Source organism: Stenella coeruleoalba (genome assembly GCF_951394435.1).
Source record: "Stenella coeruleoalba genome assembly, chromosome: 19".
In the NCBI taxonomy this organism is placed as follows: domain Eukaryota; kingdom Metazoa; phylum Chordata; class Mammalia; order Artiodactyla; family Delphinidae; genus Stenella; species Stenella coeruleoalba.
In genome coordinates, this window is record NC_137165.1 from 17661507 (window position 1) to 17685498 (window position 23992).

Here is a 23992-nt window from a genome sequence, read left to right on the forward strand (position 1 = left end):
TTGAGCAGGGGTTGCTCTTTGTTCTGGTGCGTGGGCTTCTCATTGCGGTGGCTTCTCTTGTTGCGGAGCACGGGCTCTAGGCGTGCAGGCTTCAGTAGCTGCGGCACGCGGGCTCAGTAGTTGTGGCTCGTGGGCTCTAGAGCACAGGCTCAGTAGTTGTGGCGCACGGGCTTAGTTGCTCCGCGGCATGTGGGATCTTCCTGGATCAGGGCTCGAACCCGTGTCCCCTGCATTGGCAGGCGGATTCTTAACCACTGAGCCACCAGGGAAGCCCTCGCAGCCCCCCTTTGATGAGGTGGTGTTGGGTCTCTGGCATAAAGGTGGACTTCTGTCCTTTGGGTGTACCAAGGGGTGTAATGAATTAAACCAGCCCTAAGAGAAACAGAGCTGCAGGTGGGGCAGAGCTTTGCTTTCAAAGAGCCTATAATACCTGGTGCAGTGGCCCCTGTGGGACCCCCAGGAGGCAAGGCTACCACACAGCTCCTGGCTGGGGACAGGGGGAGCCAGTGGGTTAGCTGTGCCAAGGCTGGGATGGAAAAGCTTCCCCCTTCTCTCCTTAAAATGGTACATGAGGGGCGGGGGAGGTGAGGATGAGGACCCAGCCTGGCGTGTGCCTCCTTACCCGGCGCCCCAGGGAGAGTCACGGGCAGAGACAGGGCTCACCGGAGGGAGGGTGCCCAGAGATGGCTGGAGGGCTCTAGAAGCTCAGTTCTGGGCCTGGGGGTGAGGGGCATAGGTGGAGGGTGGGTGGAGGGCGTCGGCCTCCCAGATAGTGACTTTCTAACTGGGGCTTGTTTAGGGACAGGCATGTGTGACCCAGGGAGGAATTGTGTTTCGCGCATAAGGGATATCACGTGCCAGGGCTTGGGGGCTGGGGGGTGAAGCCGGACAGGAGCTTGGGGTCGAGCTTGGGGTCGTGTCCTGAGGCCGAGACTGCTGCGGGGCCTGTGCGTGCTGCCTGCGAGTCAGGACCTGGTTCCGTGGCCAGTGGGGAGCCCACAGGCTCTTTGAGGGGGTCTTGAGGGACTTCAGTACTCTAGGACTCCCTGGGGGCCTCCCGCCTCTGAGCCCCAAGCTATGGCTGCTGGCGGGACCTAGTGCTCTCCCCGTCCCCACTGCGGGGGGCGCCTGGGAAGGGACCTGAGCCCTGGCCAGCTGTGCGCTGGTGGCCCCAGTGCAGGGCTGCACCCCTGGAACCGGCAGCTTGGATAGCTGGACCTGGCAAAGGCTGCAGGACAAAAAGGGACACCTCGACTGAGCCTGCCGGGAGCACTGCCGGGGACTCTGGGCTGATGGAAGGTGCCGGAAGGTTATAAAAGCAGAGAGCCTGGCAGGGGGGCTCTGTGGGGTGTGGAGGAGGAGAGTCGCCACCGTGTCATTGGCCTGCCTGATCCCGCCCTGTCCACTCCAGGAGGACGGGTCAGAAGGAGCCTTGGCCGTCAGCTCTGGGTAAACCCTGGCACCTGCTTGGCCTTTCAAGGCCCGAGGCTTCCTGTGGCACAGGGGGACTGGGCTGGGCACCCAGCCTAGCTCTGGACTGTCAGCTCGGCCCAGGTGTGCCCCCTGGGAGGTTATATCACATCGTTTGAGGGTGCCCTGCTGAAGGAGTGCGGCTGGGCCCACCTGTTGGGCTCTCGGGGGCAGAGGACTGGCCCCTGATATCCCTTCCCCAGCCTTCACTTTAAACTCCTCTTATCAGGATGGTAACACAGGGAGCCCCCAAGACAAGCCCCACAGACTCTTGGCTGTGTGAGTAATCAAGCCCTCACTTCAGACGGCCGCATCTTTCAAAGCTATAATTTGTAGCCCAAAATAGTTGCCTGTTCAGAGAGCCAGGAGAGCCCTTGATGGGCCCCCCTTTCAATGTGCGGCCTGTGGATTCGCTTTTGACGTTTGAGTTGCTCTCCACCTGGCCCGTGGTTTCCTCAGGAAGAGCCGTAGATATGATGGCTGGTGGGAACTGGGGCTTCCCGGAGGGTACTCGGGGAATCCTTTTTTGAGAATTTAGAGGCGGCAATGGAAGTTAAATCACAGGCAGCATCACTTCAGGGCAGAGTGGATTAAATTCTCTGGACACAGGGTCCTCATCTGTAGGGAGGAGACAGCATTTACTTGCAGGATTTTGGGGGGAGGAAAACGAGACCCTCCCCAGTGAAGCACGGAGCAGACGCTGGCCGCGTGGTCAGCGCTCCCGTGTGTTGCCTTCCTTTCCTGGCTTCCTCTCAGGTGCGGCTCCACCTGGCCTCTTGCAGACAGATCTTGCGTGTAGATTCGGGGAGGTGGCCGGGGGTACTCGGCCAACAGGAAACACCTCCCCTGACCTGCAGCCTCTCTGGGCTGACATGCCTGGAATTCCTGGGGCTGGCCGCTGGGTTTGGTTTCCAGATGTGGAAGCAGTTTAAGTTCTGTTTTCATAATCCCCAACAGTTTGCCTCCATGTTCTCTTTTGAAAATCAAGACCTTTGGCTCTACTTCAGGGGCAGTGGGGGAGGCTAGCTGGCCTGTTGGAATCCTTTGTGTTCGGGGGTAGCTTTACCAGGGCACTCAGATCTGGGACCCTGGGCTTTGTTGGGACGGTTAGACCCCATCAAGGGCTTGATGCCCGTGGGAGCAAAAGTGGACCCTCGGACCACCTCCCCCGTGGCTTTTCCTTGGAGGTGGGTCACTTAGCCAAATTCAGCTGCAGTATGTGCCTGGCCTCTTGGTCACCATCACTGACCCTAGACAGCCAGCCTTGGGGCGGGGGAGGGGACTCTGGTTCTGGCTGGCATCACAGCCGAGGAGGGTGCCCACGTGTCCCAGGAGTGGTAGATCGCCCTCCTTCCTAAACTGACCACAACAGAGGGAAGAAGTCTGCCCTAGATTTCAAGTAGCCAGAAATACTGCCTGGCATGGAGAAACTGGTACTATCTTGCCAAATTACTAGGCACTGCTGGCCACAGAGGTGGCCTGGCCCAGGGTTAGAGGCTCTGTGGTTCCGGGGCTAACTGCTGATCTCTTGTCAACCAGCCACTATTTAGGCAAAATAACTTTTATATTTGTACTATGACTACACTGTGTACAGCTCTGGGCAAACAAAAATTGGCTTTGCAATTTTAAGTGCCCGTGATTGAACTGCACACACGCATCTCTACAACGAAGCTATAATACCTATGCTATTGAGAGAACACAAGAAGTGGAAATAATTTACTTAGATCCGTGTATAAAGTGCTTATGAAACATTGTCCTGAAAATCATAGATCCACCAGGCTTCAGTGTCAGCAAGATACAGTCTCTTTAGAAGCAGCGATATCTCAAAATGATCATGGAAGGGAAGCCAACAATTCCTTTGACCAAAAAAAAAAAAAATCCCAAGTTTCCTGACAAAGTTCTGGAGATTCACTAGTTAGTTCTCTGTGGAGGTTGAATTGAATTGACCTTGAAGGAATTTGCTCTTATTATCCGGGTGGGAAGGTGGGTGGAAAACACAGACCTAGCTGAGGGGTCTCCACACAGCCTTCCTAGAGAAGGAGGAAAGAGTATTAGTTTGCTAGGGCTACCCTAACAGTACTCCCTGGTTGTGTGTGTGTGTCTGTGTGTGTGCGCCTGTGTCTGTCCACGTCCTAATTTCCCAATAAGGACGCTGGTCACACTGGATTAGGCCCACCCTTATAACCTCATTTTAATTTAATTACCTCTTTGAAGACCCTGTCTCCAAACACAGTTACATTCTAAGAGACTGCTGGTTGGGGGGCGAGGGGGACACAATTCTGCCCATAACAGAAAGGTTCTCCGGAATCATCCTCCGAGGGGGGAGGGGGAGGGGGAGGGGAGCGGAGCCTGGCACCCAGGGAGAGCAGCCGCCCCTGCCTCTTGATCTAGTCATTTGTAACCTAGAACGCTCACCCTTCAGCTCTTATCCTCAAGCGCTGGTTTTACCCAAGGATGTTGTGCTGGTCCTCTGAGCTCCCTCTTTCCGCTGACTCTACCTTTAGGATAGCATTTTTTATTTTATTTCATTTTTTTTTGTGGTACACGGGGCCTCTCACTGTTGTGGCCTCTCCCGTTGCAGAGTACAGTCTCCGTACGCGCAGGCTCAGCAGCCATGGCTCACGGGCCCAGCTGCTCCGCGGCACGTGGGATCCTCCCGGACCGGGGCTCGAACCCGCGTCCCCTGCATCGGCAGGCGGACTCTCAACCACTGCGCCACCAGGGAAGCCCTAGGATAGCATTTTTAAAGGGTGGCTGCCCCTTTTCATAGTTCTTTTATTTTTAAAAACTTTTTAAAAGTCTATTCAGATCCTTCATGCATTTTATTTATTTTATTTTATTAATTGATTAATTAATTTGGCTGTGCCACACAGCATGCAGGATCCTAGTTCCCTGACTAGGGATCGAACCCGCACCGCCCTCCCCACCCCACCCCCGCCAGTGGAAGCGCGGAGTCTTAACCGCTGGACCACCAGGGATGTCCCCCCGTATTCCTTTTAAATGGAGCTAAGTTTATGAGAGATTTTACACTTTTCCTTAACCAGTTCAGCAAGTTTGGGGCAACTGTCTTTCACGCTCTACGTATGTAAGGTTTACTTCTGACGTGTTGAAAACAATGAGACCTGTAAGAACTGATTATGGGAGGCCACTGCGGGTGGGATTGGCCGCCATTCTCGGCCACCAACCTGCATGACTCCCATAGGTTTTGCCGTAAGCAGTGCCCTGCAGTGGCTCACAGCACCTGCTCCCCAGCCCTCGTGGCTCCAGAGCCCACCATACAGCCCCTGCAATAGCCATGCCTCCATCACCACACAAGGGAGCCCCACAGTGTTTCACGGGGAGCCCAGATCAGCCCCTGCAGCCAGGACAGACCATCAGGGAGCTGGTCGTGGAGGAAGACTGCACCGTTAAGGATTCTCATGCCCGGGTGCTCCCCGGTGCTGCTACCGTATTTGCTTTATGTCTGTGTGGGAGATTGTTTTCTGAGCCGTTTGAAATGAAATTCGGCAAGACGTTATTAAAACTAAGGGCATTTCTCCGTCATAACTAGATACGGTTAACACACCTAGCAAACTCGAGCATCATTCCCTGATATCACCCAGTATCTGCTCCATATTCCAGTTTCCCTGCTTGTCCCCAGAAGATCTTTCACAGCTGGGTGGTGGTTTGCTGGCTTGCTTGCTTGAACCAGGATCTAATCAAAGATAACGTTCGGTTTTTATATCTCTTGGGTAATTGAAAACAGCAGTTCTCCCAGTGTGGCCCTGGGACCAGTAGCATCAGCATAACCTGACAACTTGTTAGAAATGCACTTGAAAAAAAAAAAAAACCTATTTCAACCTATTGAAATGCACATTTTCAGACATCACCCCAAACCTACTAAATCAGAAACTGATTCAGTCTGAGTTTTAACAATCCACTGCACTCTCCAAATGACTCTAAAGTTTGAGAACCACTCGTCTAGAAGAATCCCCCTCCCTTTTCTTTTTTTTTAACATCTTTATTGAATGTTATTTATTTATTGCTTTATTGCTTTACAATGGTGTGTTAGTTTCTGCTTTATAACAAAGTGAATCAGTTATACATATACATATGTCCCCATATCTCTTGCGTCTCCCACCCTCCCTATCCCACCCCTCTAGGTGATCACAAAGCACCGAGCTGATCTCCCTGTGCTATGCGGCTGCTTCCCACTAGCTGTCTGTTTTACGTTTGGTAGTGTATATATGTCCATGCCACTCTCTCACTTTGACCTAGCTTACCCTTCCCCGTCCCCATATCCTCAAGTCCATTCTCTAGTAGGTCTGTGTCTTTATTCCTGTCTTGCCCCTAGGTTCTTCATGACGTTTTTTTTTTTTTGGATTCCATATACATGTGTTAGCATACGGTATTTGTCTTTCTCTTTCTGACTTACTTCACTCTGTACAACAAACTCCAGGTCCAGCCACCTCACTACAAATAACTCAATTTCGTTTCTTTTTATGGCTGAGTAATATTCCATTGTATATATGTGCCACATCTTTATCCATTCATCTGTCGATGGACACTTAGGTTGCTTCCATGTCCTGGCTATTGTAAATAGAGCTGCAATGAACATTGTGGTACATGACTCTTTTTGAATTATGGTTTTCTCAGGTTATATGCCCAGTAGTGGGATTGCTGGGTCGTATGGTAGTTCTATTTTTAGTTTTTTAAGGAACCTCCATACTGTTCTCCATAGTGGCTGTATCAATTTACATTCCCACCAACAGTGCAAGAGGGTTCCCTTTTCTCCACACCCTCTCCAGCATTTATTGTTTCTAGATTTTTTGATGATGGCCATTCTGACTGGTGTGAGGTGATACCTCATTGTAGTTTTGATTTGCATTTCGCTAATGATTAGTGATGTTGAGCATCTTTTCATGTGTTTGTTGGCAATCTGTGTATCTTCTTTGGAGAAATGTCTGTTTAGGTCTTCTGCCCATTTTTGGATTGGGTTGTTTGTTTTTTTGATATTGAGCTGCATGAGCTGCTTGTAAATTTTGGCGATTAATCCTTTGTCAGTTGCTTCATTTGCAAATATTTTCTCCCATTCTGAGGGTTGTCTTTTGGTCTTGTTTATGGTTTCCTTTGCTGTGCAAAAGCTTTTAAGTTTCATTAGGTCCCATTTGTTTATTTTTGTTTTTATTTCCATTTCTTTAGGAGCTGGGTCAAAAAGGATCTTGCTGTGATTTATGTCATAGAGTGTTCTGCTTATGTTTTTCTCTAAGAGGTTGATAGTGCCTGGCCTTACATTTAGGTCTTTAATCCATTTTGAGTTTATTTTTGTGTATGGTGTTAGGGAGTGTTCTAATTTCATTCTTTTCATATAGCTGTCCAGTTTTCCCAGAACCACTTATTGAAGAGGCTGTCTTTTCTCCACTGTATATTCTTGCCTCCTTTATCAAAGATAAGGTGACCATATGTACATGGGTTTATCTCTGGGCTTTCTATCCTGTTCCATTGATCTATATTTCTGTTTTTGTGCCAGTACCGTACTGTCTTGACTACTGTAGCTTTGTAGTATAGTCTGAAGTCAGGGACCCTCCCTCTTCTTTATGACTTTCTCTTTTGGAAAAGACCAGGCCGGTTGTCTTATAAGGTGCTACATTCTTTATGTCCGATTGTTTCCCCGTGGTGATGTGTAACTTGTTCCTGTGTCCCCTGCTTTCCCATTTAGTAGAGGTTAGGTTTTAAGACTTCATTAGGATTAAATGTTTTGTAAAGACTATATGATAGGTGATGCTGTGTCCTTCATAATGGAACACATCAGGAGGCCGGTGTGTGATTGGTCCTAATTAGCGGTGCCAGGTTTGATCACTGCACTAAAATGACAGTAGCCTGTTTATTCCATGGTAGTGGTACTGGGGGTGGGGTCGGGGTTGCAGTAATCTGTAGGGTGATTCTTTGGTATTGTGCAAGTATCCAAATGCTCATCAACCTTTGATCTGATGGTTTTATTCTACAGCTGTTGGGTGTAATGTTATATTTGTGTCCTGTCTAGCTTGTGTTCACATCTTCTGTCTCCCTTCTCATTATCTTGTTTGTGTGCGTTATCATTTACTGAGAGAGATGAGTTAAGTTTTGCTCTGTATATTTTGAAACCACGTTATTAGATGCATAAATGCTTAGGAGTGTTACATCTTGTTAAATTGATTTTTATCGTTTTTTTAATGTCTCTCTATCTCTTGTCTGATATTAATATAGCCCCTCCAACTTTTAGTTGGTGTTTGCGTGGTGTATCTTTTTTTATTTCCCGCCTACATGTGTCCTTATGCTTAAATTGTGTCTCTTGTAAATGGCATGTAGTTTTTGTTTTTTTGTTTTTTTGCGGTACGCGGGCCTCTCACTGTCGTGGCCTCTCCCGTTGCGGAGCACAGGCTCCGGACGCGCAGGCTCAGCGGCCATGGCTCACGGGCCCAGCCGCTCCGCGGCATGTGGGATCTTACCGGACCGGGGCACGAACCCGTGTCCCCTGCATCGGCAGGCGGACTCTCAACCACTGCGCCACCAGGGAAGCCCGGCGTGTTTTTTTTTAATCTAGTCTGACAATATTTCTCTTTTAATAGGATGGTTTATTCAATTTTCATTTAATGAATTACTGATATGGTTGAGCTCTTTATTATGTGTCTTTTTGTTTGTTCCAATCTGATCTTTGATTCTCTTTTCCTCCCTTTTCCTGAATCCTTTTGGATGACTTAAGTATGCTCCTCTTCCATTTTCTTCTCCATTAGATTTTTAGCAACACATTTTTATTTTTATTTTTTAACTGATACCTTTTGACGTGCTCAAATGTGTTATTGGAACAGAAGTGGGGACAGAGGGCTCAGAGTGTCTCCTGGGTGGGGCTATGGCCCTGGTGTGAGCGGCATTTCCAGCGGGGTCCAGGGTCTGACCCGTTGCCTAATGGGCTTGGAAAGCAGATCTTGTTGGCCCTTCCCACACCCCTGGGACTCGAGTGCCACTTATGCCCGCAGATTGTCCCTCCTTGAACGCACAGAGCCAAAACTCCAGCTGATTCATCCTCAGTGAACATTGCACTCCGGCAGCAAGCTCGGGCAGCCCTCCTCTCATTGTCACCAGGCTCGTCGGAAGCTCGTCCTGATCCGAAGGGTGGTGGGTGAACTTGGACCCCGGGGAGCTGGTTAGAAGGTCTGAATGGGCATGGAGTGGTCTCCAGCTCTGGTGCCAGTTCAGCGAGACCCCACAGCCTTTAGGGCAGACTGGACATTCAGGTCAACCGGACAAAAGACCCCTGGCCAGTGCCTGGGTGGTCGCTGCCAGGATCTGCCTCAGAATCTCGCCCCAACCCTTAAGACTTCCAGCCCCTCTGTTCTGCTGCCCCGCAGGGGATTCGCCCACCTCTGGCCTTAGTTTGGCTGCCAGGCGGCCAATCCAGCATCCCTCATTTCTACAGTTTTTCTGGGAGCCACGTCATGCCCTCCTTTCCCTTGCACTCCTGGGGCACTACCTTAGCAGCAGCGTGTGTGCTGCGGGGAGGGTGTGGAGATCAGGCAGAGAGACAGTTGAGGAGTTGCGGTTAAAACACTGAAGAAAGGCAGTGCAGGCTTCCACACCCCTTCCGCGGTGGTGGTGGTGTGTGCAACAGCAGACGGACTCATCTGACCACCTTGGCTGTATGTAAATGGGGTTCTTGAGAAACACGAGCGTGACTTTCTCTTCCGTTCATTACCAGCTTGTGGCTCCACAGCTGGTGGAGGCCAGATCCTGGACTGAACCAAGTCTGCAAGAGCCTCAGTCCCCCCATCTGCAAAGCAGGCTGGTTTAGTGCCTCCCTCCAGGGGGTGATGGGAGCATCAGACTCTCTTGGTATTGCCCACTTGAGGCTAATAGTGAGCTCCTGAGGAGCTCCTGTTGTCACCATTGTCCCCCGCCTGGGGTCTGCAGGTTTACTTTATGATGCAAGTAGTGTGGCCGCTAGGGCGTCGACACTGAGATCCACTCCTGGGTGGGAACCCAGTCACGGGTGGTCTTCAGCTGCCGGTGGTGCCCTCCCTGAAGTGAGGGTTCGGGAGGTGGATCCTGGAGCCCCTAGCTGGGAGGAGACAGCCTGAAAGCTGCTCTGGGCGCCCCACCCCTGGGAGGAGCTTAACTAGAGGGGATTCTGCTCTAGCCTTGGGGGCGGCAGTCTGTCTGTTTGCCTGACCTTGGCCTCCCCAGCAGAGTGGGAAGCGTGGGCTGCAGAGCTTCGATCTCACAGTGTGAGGTCAGTCCCCAGGGCTGGCTGAGACGGGTGATAACCTCTAATAGTTTGGGGACCTGGTGCTCCCAGGTTTGCCCTTGGCCCTGTGGTGGGCAAGCTGAGGCCTCGTATCTGAGTCAAGGTTGCTTTTATTCCGAAGGCAAGGCTGAGGCACCAGCCCCTCTGTGTGGACCCCGAAATCCCTCCTATTCCCACCCTCACCCCTTGACTGGCACCCGGGCGACCCTCTGCTGTAAAGTCTCCTATGAGCCATTGATGAGCGCCAGCCGCCTGCAGGGCGAGGCCTGGCTTCAGGACGGGCGTTGGGGACAGCCTGCATGGCTGCTAATCTCTACTGCCACCGTCTTTGCTTGATGATAGCTGCTGAGCCACCGTGGTGTGTAGTGCATCCTGGCCCAGGTAACCCCATCCCCTCCCTGCGCACCTGGGGCGTTGGCACCAACAAGTTAGCTCCTTCACTTGAACCGTCTGCTACCTGGGGAAAGACGCAGCGAGACCCTGACCGGGCCTATCACTGTTCTGGGCTGTTGGCTGACTGGGAGGGTGGGTGAGGGCTTTGACTCCCCACACCCCCAGGCCCCTCAAGCCTGCTCAGCCTCCCCAGGTGGCAGGCTGGCCTCTCCCCGGCCCTGGGCTTAGTTTGTGTCCATCCCTCCCCCCATACCTTCCCGGCAGGGGGTTCCACGTGTGCCCACTGGTGCCTGGCAGCACGGGAAGCTGGGATGTGCCCGCCCGAGCTATTTTTACCCAGCCCTGTCCCCATGGAGCTGTTCTTTGGCTCCACATTACTGCCTGGGGAGCAGAGCCATTGCCAGGGCTGGGGGTGGATAGTCAGAGCCTGGGAGCCTCGCGGACTCCCTCGCCCAGGCAGCATCTCGTCCTAACACTTAATAAAGGCTATAATTAATGCTCAGAGAGACCTTCCAAGACAGTGGGCAGAAGACAGCCCTGGTGGGGAGAAAAGAGGCACCTGGCCTGTTTGGAGGGCCGGCTTTGCACCATGGGGCGTCTGGCTTCCAGAAGCTGCACCCAGCCTACCTTCACACCGTGTGCCACCGGGGTTGGAGGGATAGGATCCCGGGGGCTGGAGAGGGACCACGAGGCCAGCGTGCACCCCTGGCTGTCTTTTCTCAATGCAACGAAGGTAATAATAGCTCAGGTTTGAGCACTTTCTGCTTAGAATATGTACCAACTCGTTTAATGCTAATAGTTAACCCCATTCCCTAGATGGGGAAACTGAGGCACTGAAGTTCGGTAAACCTAAGCGCGCAGAGCTGGTAGCGCAGCGCAGGTGGACTGACCAGGATTTGAGCCGGTCAGTCCGCCTGCAGAGCCTTTGCTTCTCACGCCGCCCCGCCCCCCGCTATTTGCCGTGTTTCCAGGCATCCGTGAGGTGTGAGGCATTATTATTCTCCAGGGCAGTCTTGCCCGGTAGGTATCTCCATCCCTGTTTTTAGATGAGGCCCAGAAATCCAACAGCTGGGGCACAGCCAGCCAGCGACCAAGCGGGGACCCGCGCCCAGGCCTCAGGCTTCCCGTGCTGGGCTCTCGCCAGCTAACCATCCGCGGTGCAGTTCGGGCCCCGTTGCTGATCACCGGCCCTGTGCTCCCTGTGATGCTGACCGTGGGGTTCAGATGTGGACGTCCTCATGTTTACCCCTTCAGGGGCTTCCCTCTCCCCGGGAGTGTGGAAATGGGGTCACCTGGAGTCAGCTGCCAGGAAAATGGGCCAGGTGGGGTAGGGGGAGGACCAAAGGAGGCGGTCGAGTCTGGGCCGTGCCGCACCCCCTCCGAGGGTGTGGCCAGTGGGGCGTTGTTGGCCCCTCCGAGGCCTGGAAGGGCCCCACGGGTACTGATGCTTGGCCTTCACACCAGCCATTGAATTCAGCTCGTGCCGACTTGCTACAGAGGAAGATGTGACTTTGGGGCCTGCTGGCGGGTGAGGGCTGCTCCTGAGACAGGAGAAGGAGGCCCCACGGGCAGGCTTGTGCCTCCAGGCTCCCACTTCCAGCCCCGGCCGGCGGCATCCAGCCCCAGCCAGAGACGGGGGTGGGGGGCTGGAGAACCTGCCCTGCCGGAGCGGCTGGCTAGGGCATGTTTGCCCAGCCTTGGGCCTCAGAACTCTCCAGAAACCCTCTGGAGGATGACCTGCCTCCTGGCCTCCTGTCTGTCCAGGATCTCACCGGTTGACTAGCCAGGGACCCATGGGCTGCAGGAGCAGCTCAGCTTCTGCAACACGCAGCCCCTAAGGAGGCCGGATCAGGATTTAATGCTTCCACAGCTGCCAGCTCTTTGGTGCCTGTGCAGATTGTCACGTGTGGTCCTTAGAGTAGCCTCTGAGGTAGGGGGGACTGTCCTCATTCTGTAGGTAAGGAGTCAGGAGCTCAGAGGTCACGTGCCCAAGGTCACACTGCTTGTGAGTGGCCGGGCCAGCCAGGACTAAAACCCCAGTCTGCCAGGCCGCAGAGCAGCACCGCCACCCAGCCCCACTCACAGGGGTGTCCTGGGGCCCCTCCAGGTGACCTGGAGTGCGCTGGACGTATGCCAGCCACGCCCACGTGGCCCTGGCGGCACAGGGAGCTCCATGTGCAGAACTGGCTCTGGGTCCTGAGGAACAGAGCCCTGGGGACATGGGTCACCCACAGATGTTGCCTGGAGCTACCTGCTGAGGACACTGTCCCTTTCCTAAAGGCCCCCCAAAAAATCAGGCACCCCCTTTTCTGTGAAATCCCATTACCCACTCCCCTGATCCTGCCACCCCTCCGGAGCAGGCCTAGGATCCGGGACCACCAGGTGTCCTCTGACGCCCCAGGAGCTCGCTGCTGCGGAGGGAGGTCTGGATGTGGACCAGGTGGCCTGGGGCGGGCTGGCAGCTCTCGGGGTTCTCGGCCTAGAAGTGCCCACGAGCAGGAGGTGCCCCGTGGAGCGATGTCCTCCTTCTCCCCCCACCTTCCCCCAGCTCCATCCCGGGGCTGCCGCAGCCCAGTTTCCTGCTGTCAGCCTGGGGTTTGTCTGGGGACTCTGGAATCCTGGAGCAACAGGAGAATCTGCCTCACCACGCCCAGGCCAGGCAGATTACTGTTTAGCTCTTGCACATCCCCCAGAGTTCTTCCTCTTCACGGCAGCACATGTGACACGGGGGCTCCCTAGGGGCCCCGACCAGCCCAGGGCCCTGACTGGAGGGTAACTGGGCCTCAGGAAGCCCCTGCTGTCAGGTGCAGCATCTTCTCAGGCCTTCTGGAAACCCCGTGAGGACGGCACTTTTATTATGGATGAGTTCTTCCTCTTCCTCTGTAACTTCATCTAAAAAATATAAAAGAAACTGGCTCAGAAGGGTTTCTGTTGTGACTTCGGTTCTCCCAGCCAGGGATTGATGGCTCCAGGTGGGGTGAGAGGTTGCCTTCCAGCAGCCATCGCTGCTTGCCTCCCTTCCTGAGCTGTCTGGGATCAGAGCAGGCTGTCCCCCAACCTCAGCAGCGCTGCCTCCCCACCCCACCCCGTGCTACACTCAGCCCTTCCCTGGCGGGCCAGGGAGAGTGGAAGCTGGGCTGGGACCCAGGCCCCCAGGAAGGAGCACGGGTGACAGGGCCACTTTTGTCCAGGAGAAAAGCCAAACGGGTACCATCCCAGACTAACCAAGGTATACGGTTAGTTACTTTTCTTATAGCTGTCTTTATATTATTTAAATTGGGGCGGGGGGGGGGGACTACAGATCTTAGTGGGATGTAACCCCGTTGTATCGATAAGTGGAAAATGCATTTAATATGCCTAACCTACCAAACATCATAACTTCGCCTAGAATACCTTAAACAGAATTACCCAGCACAAAGCCTATTTTTAAATTAAGTGTTGAACAGCTCACGTAATTGATTGAACGCTGCACCAAAAGTGAAAAACAATGGTTGTAAGCACATCGGTGGTTCACCCTCGTGATCGGGTGACGACGGGGAGCTGCGGCCGCCCAGCATCAGGAGAGCGTCAGACCACACATCGCTAGCCCGGGAAAAGAGCAAAATTCCAACTTTGACGTACAGTTTCTACTGAATGCCTATCACTTTCACGCCATTGTAAAGTCAAAAAATCGTAGGTCGAGGGCTTCCGTGGTGGCGCAGTGGCTGAGAGTTTGCCTGCCGATGCAGGGGACGCGGGTTCGTGCCCCGGTCTGGGAGGATCCCACATGCCGCAGAGCGGCTGGGCCAGTGAGCCATGGCCGCTGAGCCTGCGCGTCCGGAGCCTGGGCTCTGAAGCGGGAGAGGCCACAACAGTGAGAGGCCCGCGTACTGCAAAAAAATAAAAATAAAAAATCGTAGGTCGAGCCACTGTAAGTTGGAGGACCGTCTGCACTAGAAATGGTTTTGAAGTTGTAGTTAAAATTTCCACTTTCCTTGGGCAACCAGTTGTGGCTTGAATGAAGAGATGCGGACGTAGGGAGAGCAGCCGTTTTTTAAGAGAAAAGGCTGGCGTGTCGAGAGCGTGTGTGCATACGTGTGTAGCAGAGGGGGGGTGTCGGGGTGGGTGAGGGGCTGGGACTTGGCGCGTCGGGAGCCTGGCTCCAGGTCTCAGGTCCCTCTGTAGCCAGGAAGTTCCAGGCAGTCCCCTCCCTCTCTGAGTCTCATCTTCCCTGAGTGTCAGATGGAGAAGATGAATTCTTCATCCTGCCCTGTACACTCCCCGGAGCTCTCCCAGGGCTGCTTTGAGAGCTGAACGGTGTGTGTGGGAGACAGACAGGATGCTTTGTCAAGTGTGAAGGGCCATGCAGGTGTGGACTCTGCTTAGTCAGAGGGTAAAAATATGCCCAGGAGGTGTTGGTCTAGTTGGGAGGGAGGGACCCCTGTGGGGTGTCTGACCCCTCCTGCTGCCCCTGCTGTGGCTGAGACAGGCCACTCGAGACCACTCTTTCCACCCGGGGCAGGGCCTTGGGCCAGGTGTCAGGAGTTATGGGTATGTCGCTGTGGGACCTCAGGTGAGGGGGTTGGTCCCCACTGGTGTACCATGGGTTGGGTGTTGGGACGGAGTGCCTGGCAGAAACGTGGCCTCTGTATCTCAGTGTCCAGTGAGGCAGATGTGAGTTGGCCAGAAGCCAAGCCAGATGCTTAATCACAGGTGCTGGGCTCCACTTGGCCCCCTGCCTGCCTTCTGGGGGCAGCGTGGGCGGCAGCCTCTTGCGGACGCCTGCTGACGCGGTTCCAGGGGGAAAGCATGGGCGTGGGTGACTCACAGGCCAGTCCCAGCCCTGCCACTGACTCCCACGTGGCCCCAAGCAAGTCACTTCACCTCCCTACAGAGGGGGAAGGAGACCCACCTCTCAGGGCTGTGAAGAGAAGAAACACCCACTTGCAAAGTGACCAAGCCCTCTTGTGAGCCACAGAGCAGGGACTCCCAGCCAGTGCTGCCTTTGCCCTGCCGTGTGTCTGGGAGGGTGAAAAGCTGCAGGTGGAGGAACAGAACACGCACCTTGCTTCTCCACGAGCCCCAGCTCTCCGTGGAGGGCTTCTCTCCAGGTGACCACCCACTAGCCCGGACATTCCCTGCTGGGGGCAGGAAGGGGGCGGCATGTGGAAGTCGCAGCATTAGGCGGAGTGCCTGGGCTTCATAATTAGTATTGTGTTCCTGTGATGTGTCTCTCCTCATGGTCACCATGGGGTTTGAAAATCCGTGAAGCGTGGGTTGCGTCAGTGATAAATGGAACCAAGCCAGCGGTGGCCAGAGGCAGGTGGGACCCTCTGCCTGCCAGCCAGTGGACTTCTGGCAGGTAACTCTCTGAGCCTTGACTTCCTCGTTAGTAAAATAGGGATGGGAATCCCTGTCCTGAAGGGTCATGAAGCCCAAATGGGGTAATATATTAACTCTTAGCTCGGTCTCCAGAACTCGGCGGTGGTTCTGTAAATGTTGGTTTCCCTTTCTTTTCTACTGGGACAGCTCCGGGCTTGCAGACAAGAGCTCGCTTAGGACACAAGATTTGATAAGGTTGGGGGCTGTGCGGGATTGATTAGTGCCATGTAGGTGCAGAGGGCCGCGTGAACACTAGGGGGGAGTTTAATTACACAGCCCCTCGGCCTCCACAGTCAGAGGCTCCTGGCTGCCTGCTGCCGGCTTTATTGGTCCATCTGGTGCTCAGCCCGAGTCGTGGCACAGGCAGGAGCCAAGCTCATTAATCGCCGTCTGTTCTTAGCGCTGGCGTGTGTCTTGGTGGGGACAGACCCCCTGGACAGCTGCACACGTCTGGGCGGACACAGCCAAGCCGTTCGCTGACCACCTTCCTTGGATGTCCCTGATCCTGTTCTTGTCTGAGATGCCCCGAGGCTTTTCACAGCCCTTCTTACTGTCACTCTTCTTGTGGTCCCGGGGCTGGAGGACGCACCTTTAACGGGGACCCTGCCAGCCCTAGCTAAGGAGCACGCTGAAGAACCTGGGGAAGAGTTGACATCTCCGGTGGGAGCAGGTGGAGGCTGTCACCTCCAAGGTTCCCAGCTCCTCAGGGGCAAAGCAGCCCCGAGAAATGGTGTGTAGAGATATGCCTCTCTCGGACTAGGTAAACTGAATAAAGCCAGAGCTCTTCTCCTGTAAGATGGTTTTAGCAAAAGGTTTGGGCAAATCTTTATGGTGCACTGACATTGCCGGGCAGGGTGCTGGGCACCGAGGACCAGTCCAAAGCTCAGACTTGAAAGACCTAGAATTCTTGCTCCCCAGCTTGGCTGTGACAGGGCCGGGGCAGATCTGTGGCCTAGACTTATCCACTGAGGTCCTGCTGTGACACAGCGATCCCTCTGTAAGATTCCATCGCCATTCTCAACTTACAGAGGCCAGAACTGAGGTTCAGAGATGCTATTTGACATGCCCAGAACCGTGGGGGGCAGACCCCATGCTGGGCAGTCCCCTATCATGCCGCATCAAGCTCTGCTAGGCCAGAGTCATTGTCATTGGGGCTGTGCCTTTCTAATCACCAAGAAGCTTTCTCGGGGTCACTTGGCTTCTTGTGCAGACTTTGTGTTGGGGACCCTGCCAAGCAGCCCACTTGGCCTGGCTGTGGCCCTTCTCCATGGAAGGCTGTCCCGGAGCTTCCCACCCCTCACTGGCCTTGCACGAGGGGTCCCCGAGGTTAATCATCTGCCAGGGTCTCACACCCGAGGTTTCAGTGTCTGGGCTTCCCGGCACGGCAGTCCCAGCCGTCCCCGCCGTCCCCGGCCCTGCTGGCGTCCTTGCGGTCTGAGGAGCGGTGCTGCGCCTCGGGGAGCCAGGCTCACTCGCGCTGCCCCCCTCTGTCTTCCCCAGGGCAGCGAGGTGCCAGACCCCACCTTTGCTGATGGCGAGCTCCTCCCCAGGGAGTCCGGCTTCTTTCCTGTGGATGAGGACGAGGCCATGACGCTGGCCCCGCCCGAGGGCCCCCAGGAGTCGGACATGGACGGCCCCGCGGAGAGCAGCCGGAGCCTGGAGGGGCCGGTCGGGATTCCTGCCGAGGAGAAGGAGGCAGGGCTCGGGGGCCTGTTCCTTCCAGAGGACAAGTGAGTTAAAACTGCCTGGAGCTCCACTTGTCGGGAGAAGGTGATGGTCACGGCCGGGAGAAGGTGATGGTCACGGCCGGAGATTTGGAGAGGGAGGAGAGGGTTTCCGGTGTCAATCTTACCATACGAAATTGTCGATTTTTAATCATGTTCGACCTTCAAGAAAAAGGCAAGTTCATATGTTTCAGCCTAGTACATTTCCTCAGTGCAGGGGTTCGCAAACCCAAGGGTCTCTGGGAATCCCACTGTCGAGGAGGGGCCCTTTGGAGCTGTTCATCCGTGTTGCTTCCCGGGGGCGGTCCCTCCGCTGCACTGGCGGCCAGCCAGGCAAGGACAGCTGGTCATAGGGCTTGATCACCTGCCACCTGATGGTTGCCGTTGTTGTCCGGGGCCAGTCACCAGGAGGCCGCCAGCGGCAGTGCCGAGAGGTTTAGTGAAATTTACAGGAGAAAGCAGCGAGGAATGTGACTAATTCAACCCGAGGTGCTCAGGAGCCCAAGGACAGATAAATAAGTGAATAAATAAAATAAGGTGGAGATGCCCGGAGCCTTGATCTTCAGCCCCTGTCGTTAAGGCTGTGATTCTTAGATGGAAACCAGGGTTCCTCAGGGGCACAGTTTGAAAATCACTGTTTCCCATTCTTTGAGTGCACAGGCTTATCAGCAGGTTGGAGAGCTCCCAGTTTACGAGTAAGGATACACAGAAGCTGCTGCACAGCGACTCGAGGGAGGATATGTTTTGGCAGGTGATGAGTTAGTTGTACTTCTTTGTTCTTAGGTTTTAGACAGGGTTCAGCCAGCCACTGACTCTGTCCCAGGCCACACTGGGTCACCCGTGAGAGGCCTGGGGTCTCTGACCTGTGTTCTGTGGCCTTAGGCTTCTTTGGACTAGAAATCCGCTCTGTGGAGTAGGAGAAGCATCCTGCCTACTGGCTCATTGTTGTTTTTTGTTTTCATTTTCGTTTTTTTTTTTGCGGTACGCGGGCCTCTCACCGCTGCGGCCTCTCCCGTTGCGGAGCACAGGCTCCGGACGCGCAGGCTCAGCGGCCATGGCTCACGGGCCCAGCCGCTCCGCGGCATGTGGGATCTTCCCGGACCGGGGCACGAACCCGCGTCCCCTGCATCGGCAGGCGGACTCTCAACCAGTGCGCCACCAGGGAAGCATTTAAATATTTTTATTTCCTGCTTTACCTTCTTCTGTGTAGACCCTTTACATGCTTAGACTTGTTATGTCTAAAATTTTATATCTAACTTCTAGTTTAATTTTTAAAACTTCAAAATAATTTTTTTAAGTTTAGTTTTAATTTTTAGAACGTTTTTCAATCAAAAAAAACTTTCGCTTTTAATTTTTCCACATTACTGCCAGTATTTTTTACAAACCTATCCACAGCGATTTGAGAGTCCATAATTTATGTGACCATTTCATTTACTGACATATAGTATAATTTAACAGCTAGTTCAGTGTAGCTGTCCATACACCATTAAGTTGTAAGCAATGTTTGGCTGCTCTAGGGCAGCGTCGGTTTGAACATCTCTCGTGCAGAAACCTTTTCTGTGGTGAGGTGTTTCCCTTAGGATAAGGTCCCTGGAGTGTGCTTACCAGGCCAAGAAGTACAGGCTTCATCAGGCTCCTGGTATCTGGGCGCCCATGGACCTCCTGGAAGGTGTGGCCAGTTTGGGCCCCGCAGGCTCTGGTGGCGCCTCGTTCACAGCCGACCCTTGTCTTACACTCAGGTCCCTGGGCCACACTCCGTCCGTGACCACGTCGGACCTCTCCACACACTCCACCACCTCACTCATCAGCAACGAGGAGCAGTTCGAAGATTACGGGGAGGCGGATGACGTGGACTGTGCCCCCAGCAGCCCCTGCCCTGACGACGAGACCAGGACCAACGTCTACTCGGACCTGGGCTCGTCGGTGTCCTCCAGGTGGCGCCTTGGTCTGGAGTGGCATTCGGGGTCCAGGAAAAGTGGCAGAACCAGTCCAGCCTCATCCTAGCGGGGGTTCAGCTGGCGGAGTCCTGAGCTAACTGGGCTCTGCTCCTGTACCGGGGTGGGGGGGGGGAGGCGTGGGGGGTTCTGCCTTTGCACGCTGATTGGGGATCTGGAATTCCTCCTTCCTTCTGTCTTGGGGAAGAAACACAGCCAAACCTGGAAGGCCGAAGCCTCCAAGTGGCATATTGATACCTTTCCACGCAGCTGAGTCATTACTCTGACCTTAGCTCTCAGCTGCCTTCTCTGTGAAATGGGTATAAGTCATTGGCTTCCTCTCTGAGAGCGCTGGAGGAGGGAGATCTATTGCTGTACTTCACTCCCCACCCCCCGACCCCCAAACACACACACACAAGGCTCACAGGTCTTGGAGAATCTAGTAATAAGCTCAGCAGGACAGGGCAGGGCACCAGCCTGGACAGCAGTTCAGAAGGTGATTTCTTTCCCTCTCATGACCCAGCGCGGGGCAGACGCCTAGGAAGATGCGGCACGCGTACAACAGCGAATTGCTGGATGTTTACTGCTCTCAGTGCTGCAAGAAAATCAACCTGCTCAATGATTTGGAAGCCCGACTGAAAAACCTGAAGGCCAACAGGTGAGGCCCCGGGGCCCAGCATAGGGGCGGGTGGGGTGGGGACCAGAGGGAGAAGCAGCGGGGAAGGTGGCCCCGCTCTGTCCTGACAGGTGATCGGGGGCTGCTTCTCAGGGCCAAGCTGATTAGTGAGGGCAGGAAGAAGCCTCGCCCACACTTTGATCTCTTGCAGCCGGGGCAGAGGAAGGAGTGGGCTAAAGGTCTCTCTGTTCAACCATCCTTTCCTCTCTCTCCCCCTCTCTCCCCCGACCCCACTCTCTGTCTCTAGCCCCAACCGGAAGATCTCTAGCACAGCCTTTGGACGGTAAGGCCTCCCTCAGGGTAGTGCGGGTTGAACGCTGTCCCCTTTCGCTGTACTCCTGCTGACAGGGTGGCCGGCTCCGTGCCAGCGGCCCAGACCCAGCCAGTGCCCTGCATGCGTCTGCACGTGCAGAGGGGGATGAGGCGTCCCAGGCGGTGCAGGCAGAGGAAGCTCCACTTGCGAGAAAGCGGGCCCGGCCTCCTTGCCTACCCCGTCCCTCGTCCCTTCTGCCCCTTCTGGCAGCGGGCGGCCTCTCCAAGCCCTCCATTGCCCCCGCCTCAGGCAGGCACACCGGGGGTGCCCTGAGAGACACAGCTGCCCTCACGGCTGCCGGTGCCTTTCCCTGGGCTCCGGAGCAGGCAGCTCTACCAGCAGAGGCCCTGGGCTTCCCGCTGGCAGGGATGGGGCGTGAGTGTCCCCACTGGAGCTGGTCCCTCTGCCCCAGGTTAAATCCTGCACAGCTGACCTCTTGGACCTGCCAGGGTCCTGCGCCCGCTCTCCTGCAGACTCACCCCAGTTCCGCACCCGGGGCTCTGGGAGCTGCCAGCAAGTGTCCAGGAGCTGGGGTGGGACAGTCTCTGGGCTGAGACCCTGGCTGCTGGCTGGGAGGGGAAGCGGCTGGGTTCTGCCTCGGGCAAGAGTTACCTGAACAGCACTGCTCGTTTCCAGTCCCAGCCACCGACCCACCGTCCCACCGTCCTGCAAAGCCTGGGTGGGTCTCCCTCCCCCTGCCCACCACCTGGGTCCCCAGAGATGTAGCGGGAGCTGGCTGGGTGGTCTCAGGCGGCCCGGGCCCTCTGCCGGGGCTGTGGTACCAGGCTGCCTGCACGGGGCTGTTTTCCAGGTGGAAGGGGCCGGGGTAGGGGGGGGGCTCCTGCACCAGCTCTGGTCTGCGGCAGCTGCTGGCTGGAACACTGGTGTGCACGGCGTACTGACGCAGCACGAAAGGGCTCTGATGGACCGGCCGTGTCTGCTGGGGCTCAGGAGCCCCGTCTGCCGTCCTCAGAGCAGAGTGATCTCTTGAGTTCAGAGGTCAGGCCGCTCTGCTCCCCTGACTGGGTGAGGGCACCCTCCCTGGGGTCCCGGTGCTCCCCCAGCCCATAGCCTGAGCCTGCAGCCACACGTGCCTCCCCCACCCGTGTGCAGGCAGCTCATGCACAGCAGCAACTTCAGCAGCAGCAACGGCAGCACCGAGGACCTGTTCCGGGACAGCATCGACTCCTGTGATAACGACATCACTGAGAAGGTGGGCCTGGGCGGGCGGGGGACGCGACGTGGGCCCCCGGGGTGGGGGGAGGGGCTCCTGACGGCCGCCTGGGGACTTGGGAGACCCTGTCCCTGCCCAGGAGTCGGGGCTAGGTGGCCCCGATCACATGGGCACATCCATGCCCGGCCCCACCCAGCACGACTCTTCACTCACAGTCATGCGGGACTCCTAGCCGTCAGTCCCACCAAGTTCTCAGTCCTGTGGACTTAGAGGTTTCCTCCACCCCACCCCTGCCCTGCTACGGTAGGTGAGTTTTCTGGAAAAGAAGGTGACAGAGCTGGAGAATGACAGCCTGAGCAACGGGGACCTGAAGAGCAAGCTGAAGCAGGAGAACACACAGCTGGTGCACAGGTGAGGCCTGGCCTTGGCTGGGACGCGGCCCCCGGGAGAAGCTGGGCGGAGTGAGGTGGGGGGGCGGCAACCTGCAGGTGCCTCTAGCTCTGAGGGTCTGTGATACGGGGCCCCTGGCTGTGGGCCCTGCCCACACTGGGTGCCCAGGAGGACAGGTCTCTGGGGACAGGGAGACAGGCAGAGCTTGACCTCGGCCCCCCAGGTCTGCAGCCCCAGCTCGGGTGAAAGGGAAGAATTGGGATCCATTTCCTGTCTCTCTCTGTCCCACAACGATGAGAGCCTGACCTCCCTTCTGAGGGACAAGCTCTGCAGAGGGAGAGGCTGGTGCAAGTTGGGGGTTCACACCTGCCACCGGTGGGGAAGGGTCCAGGCATTGCTGCGCTCTCCGCCCAACAGAGGCCCACTGAACGTGACTCAGTGCGGTGGTGCGTGTATGGTGTAGTCCTCACAGGATGGCATAAACTTGGTAAACTGATCTCCGTCCAGGGTCTGGTCCTCAACCTCGTAGGGCCCAAAGATGAGTCCTCTTGTACAGCCCAGAAGTTCAGCTCCATGGAGGGGCTGTTGCCAGTGAAAGGTGCCCCACACTGATACACCAGTAGTGGGTTACGATGTCCACAGTGGGGCCTGGCCTTACCCAGCTCTGGCAGGCTCACCACCAGCCAGGATGTGCCTGTCTTTGCGGTCAGGGTGCCCAGCGAGCTGAGCTGTTGATCAGAGGGGGACCAGCCAGGAAGGAAGGGGGCAGAAGGAGTAGGTGAGGCCTGAGGGCTGTTTGATCCACTGTGGCGAGGCCGCCCTCTCTGTGCCCGCCCTGGGAGAACCCCTTCAACTGCCAGGGCCGCCCGCTCCCAGCTCCGGTGGCGGGTGTGGCTGGCACACCTCTCCTTAGTCGCTGTGGGGTCCCTCATTCATCTGTCAGCAAAGCTGCCGGCCCACAGTCGGGGTGTCAGGGTCTTGGGGTCCGGGGCTCCCAGTGGTCGCAGCCTGGGTTGCGGGGAGGAGAGTCAGGCCACAGGAGCTTGCCCTGCACTGGAGTCCTTGCCCCTCTCCTCAGGGTGCACGAACTGGAGGAGATGGTGAAGGATCAGGAGACCACGGCCGAGCAGGCCCTGGAGGAGGAGGTTCGGCGCCACCGTGAGGCCTACAGCAAGCTGGAACGGGAGCGCAGCACGGAGATCGAGCTGCTGAATACCAGGTGGGCCCGCGGGATGGCCCAGTGCCCTCTGCCCTCTGATGCGCCCTCACGCCCAGCTCTTGCCCTGTGGGCGGGTGCCGTTCCCATTGTATGGATGGGAAAACTGAGCCCCAAGGGGACGCCTCCTGGAAATCTACTTTTGATACTTGAACACTTGGATGTGTTCTTTAGGAAGCAAGTAAAAGAATGTTCATAGTAGGTACAACTGGAAATGACGCTTGTCTGTCAAGAGGAGAATAGGTTAAAAAAAACACACACACACAGTGGTCTTGCCCTGAGTCCTGTACTGGGTCTGATGTCCAGGCTTGGAGCGCCCCCTGCTGTCAGATTCTTCCCGACCCTGAACACTGGGGCGCACTGACCCTAGGCCCCAGGGACCAAGGATAAGCAGGGCTGCTCCTGGGCCTGGAGCATGGCTGTTGGAACCTGCGGCAGGCAGGGAGAGGACGGGCCTGGGAGTCTGGCTTGGTCACGCGTTAGCTCCATGATGTTGGACATACTCGGTCACTCTCTGGGCCTCGGTATCCATCTGTCAGCCCTCCCTGGAGAGTGACCAGGAAGGCAGGTCGGCTGATGCACGTCAGAACACCGCACACAGGTGAGGGCTCTGACGATGCCAAGGCCCTCCCCCGACCCAGGCCAGGGAGGCCACCTGGGCCCCTGGCAGAGAGGATGGCTAGCCTGCTCTTCTCAGGCCCCCTGTGGCCCCGGTCTCTGAGCTGAGCCTCTGGAGTCTGACAGGTCCAGCCGGGGTGGAGGGTGGGTTGGGAGGTGGGCTCCCTCCTTGTACCTCACAGCTGGCAGGCAGGTGGTCCCCTGCCTGCTGAGGTCAAGCAGGCCCAAAGGAGCTTGGTGGGCGGGACCCCTGTGCAGCTGGGTGAGGCCTCCCAGCTCCCCGGTGCCTGAGACGCGCTTTGTCCCCTTTATCGACCGGGGCTTCATCTTAAGGTCCCACGGGTGTTCTAGAAGCTGCTGTTTTGCATCTGTTCCTTAATGAGGCAGGTGCCTCACTAAGCATCACGTTCTCTGCCTGCTTCTGACAGCCGGCCGGTCGGCTGGTCTGGGAGAGGTGGCTGGG

General features: G+C 55.9%; 1 protein-coding gene across 3 annotated transcripts in view; it reads left to right on the forward strand.

The window, feature by feature from the left end:
* RAB11FIP4 (RAB11 family interacting protein 4) overlaps positions 1-23992 on the forward strand; it is a 114482-nt gene that overhangs the window by 84019 nt on the left and 6471 nt on the right. For all 3 annotated transcript variants that reach the window (XM_079905791.1, XM_079905792.1, XM_079905793.1), the window contains 7 exons: positions 16985-17214; positions 18948-19142; positions 19666-19800; positions 20066-20101; positions 21245-21344; positions 21613-21716; positions 22774-22914. In XM_079905791.1, coding sequence (XP_079761917.1) covers positions 16985-17214; positions 18948-19142; positions 19666-19800; positions 20066-20101; positions 21245-21344; positions 21613-21716; positions 22774-22914 — 941 coding nt within the window. The remainder of the gene's footprint in view (positions 1-16984; positions 17215-18947; positions 19143-19665; positions 19801-20065; positions 20102-21244; positions 21345-21612; positions 21717-22773; positions 22915-23992) is intronic.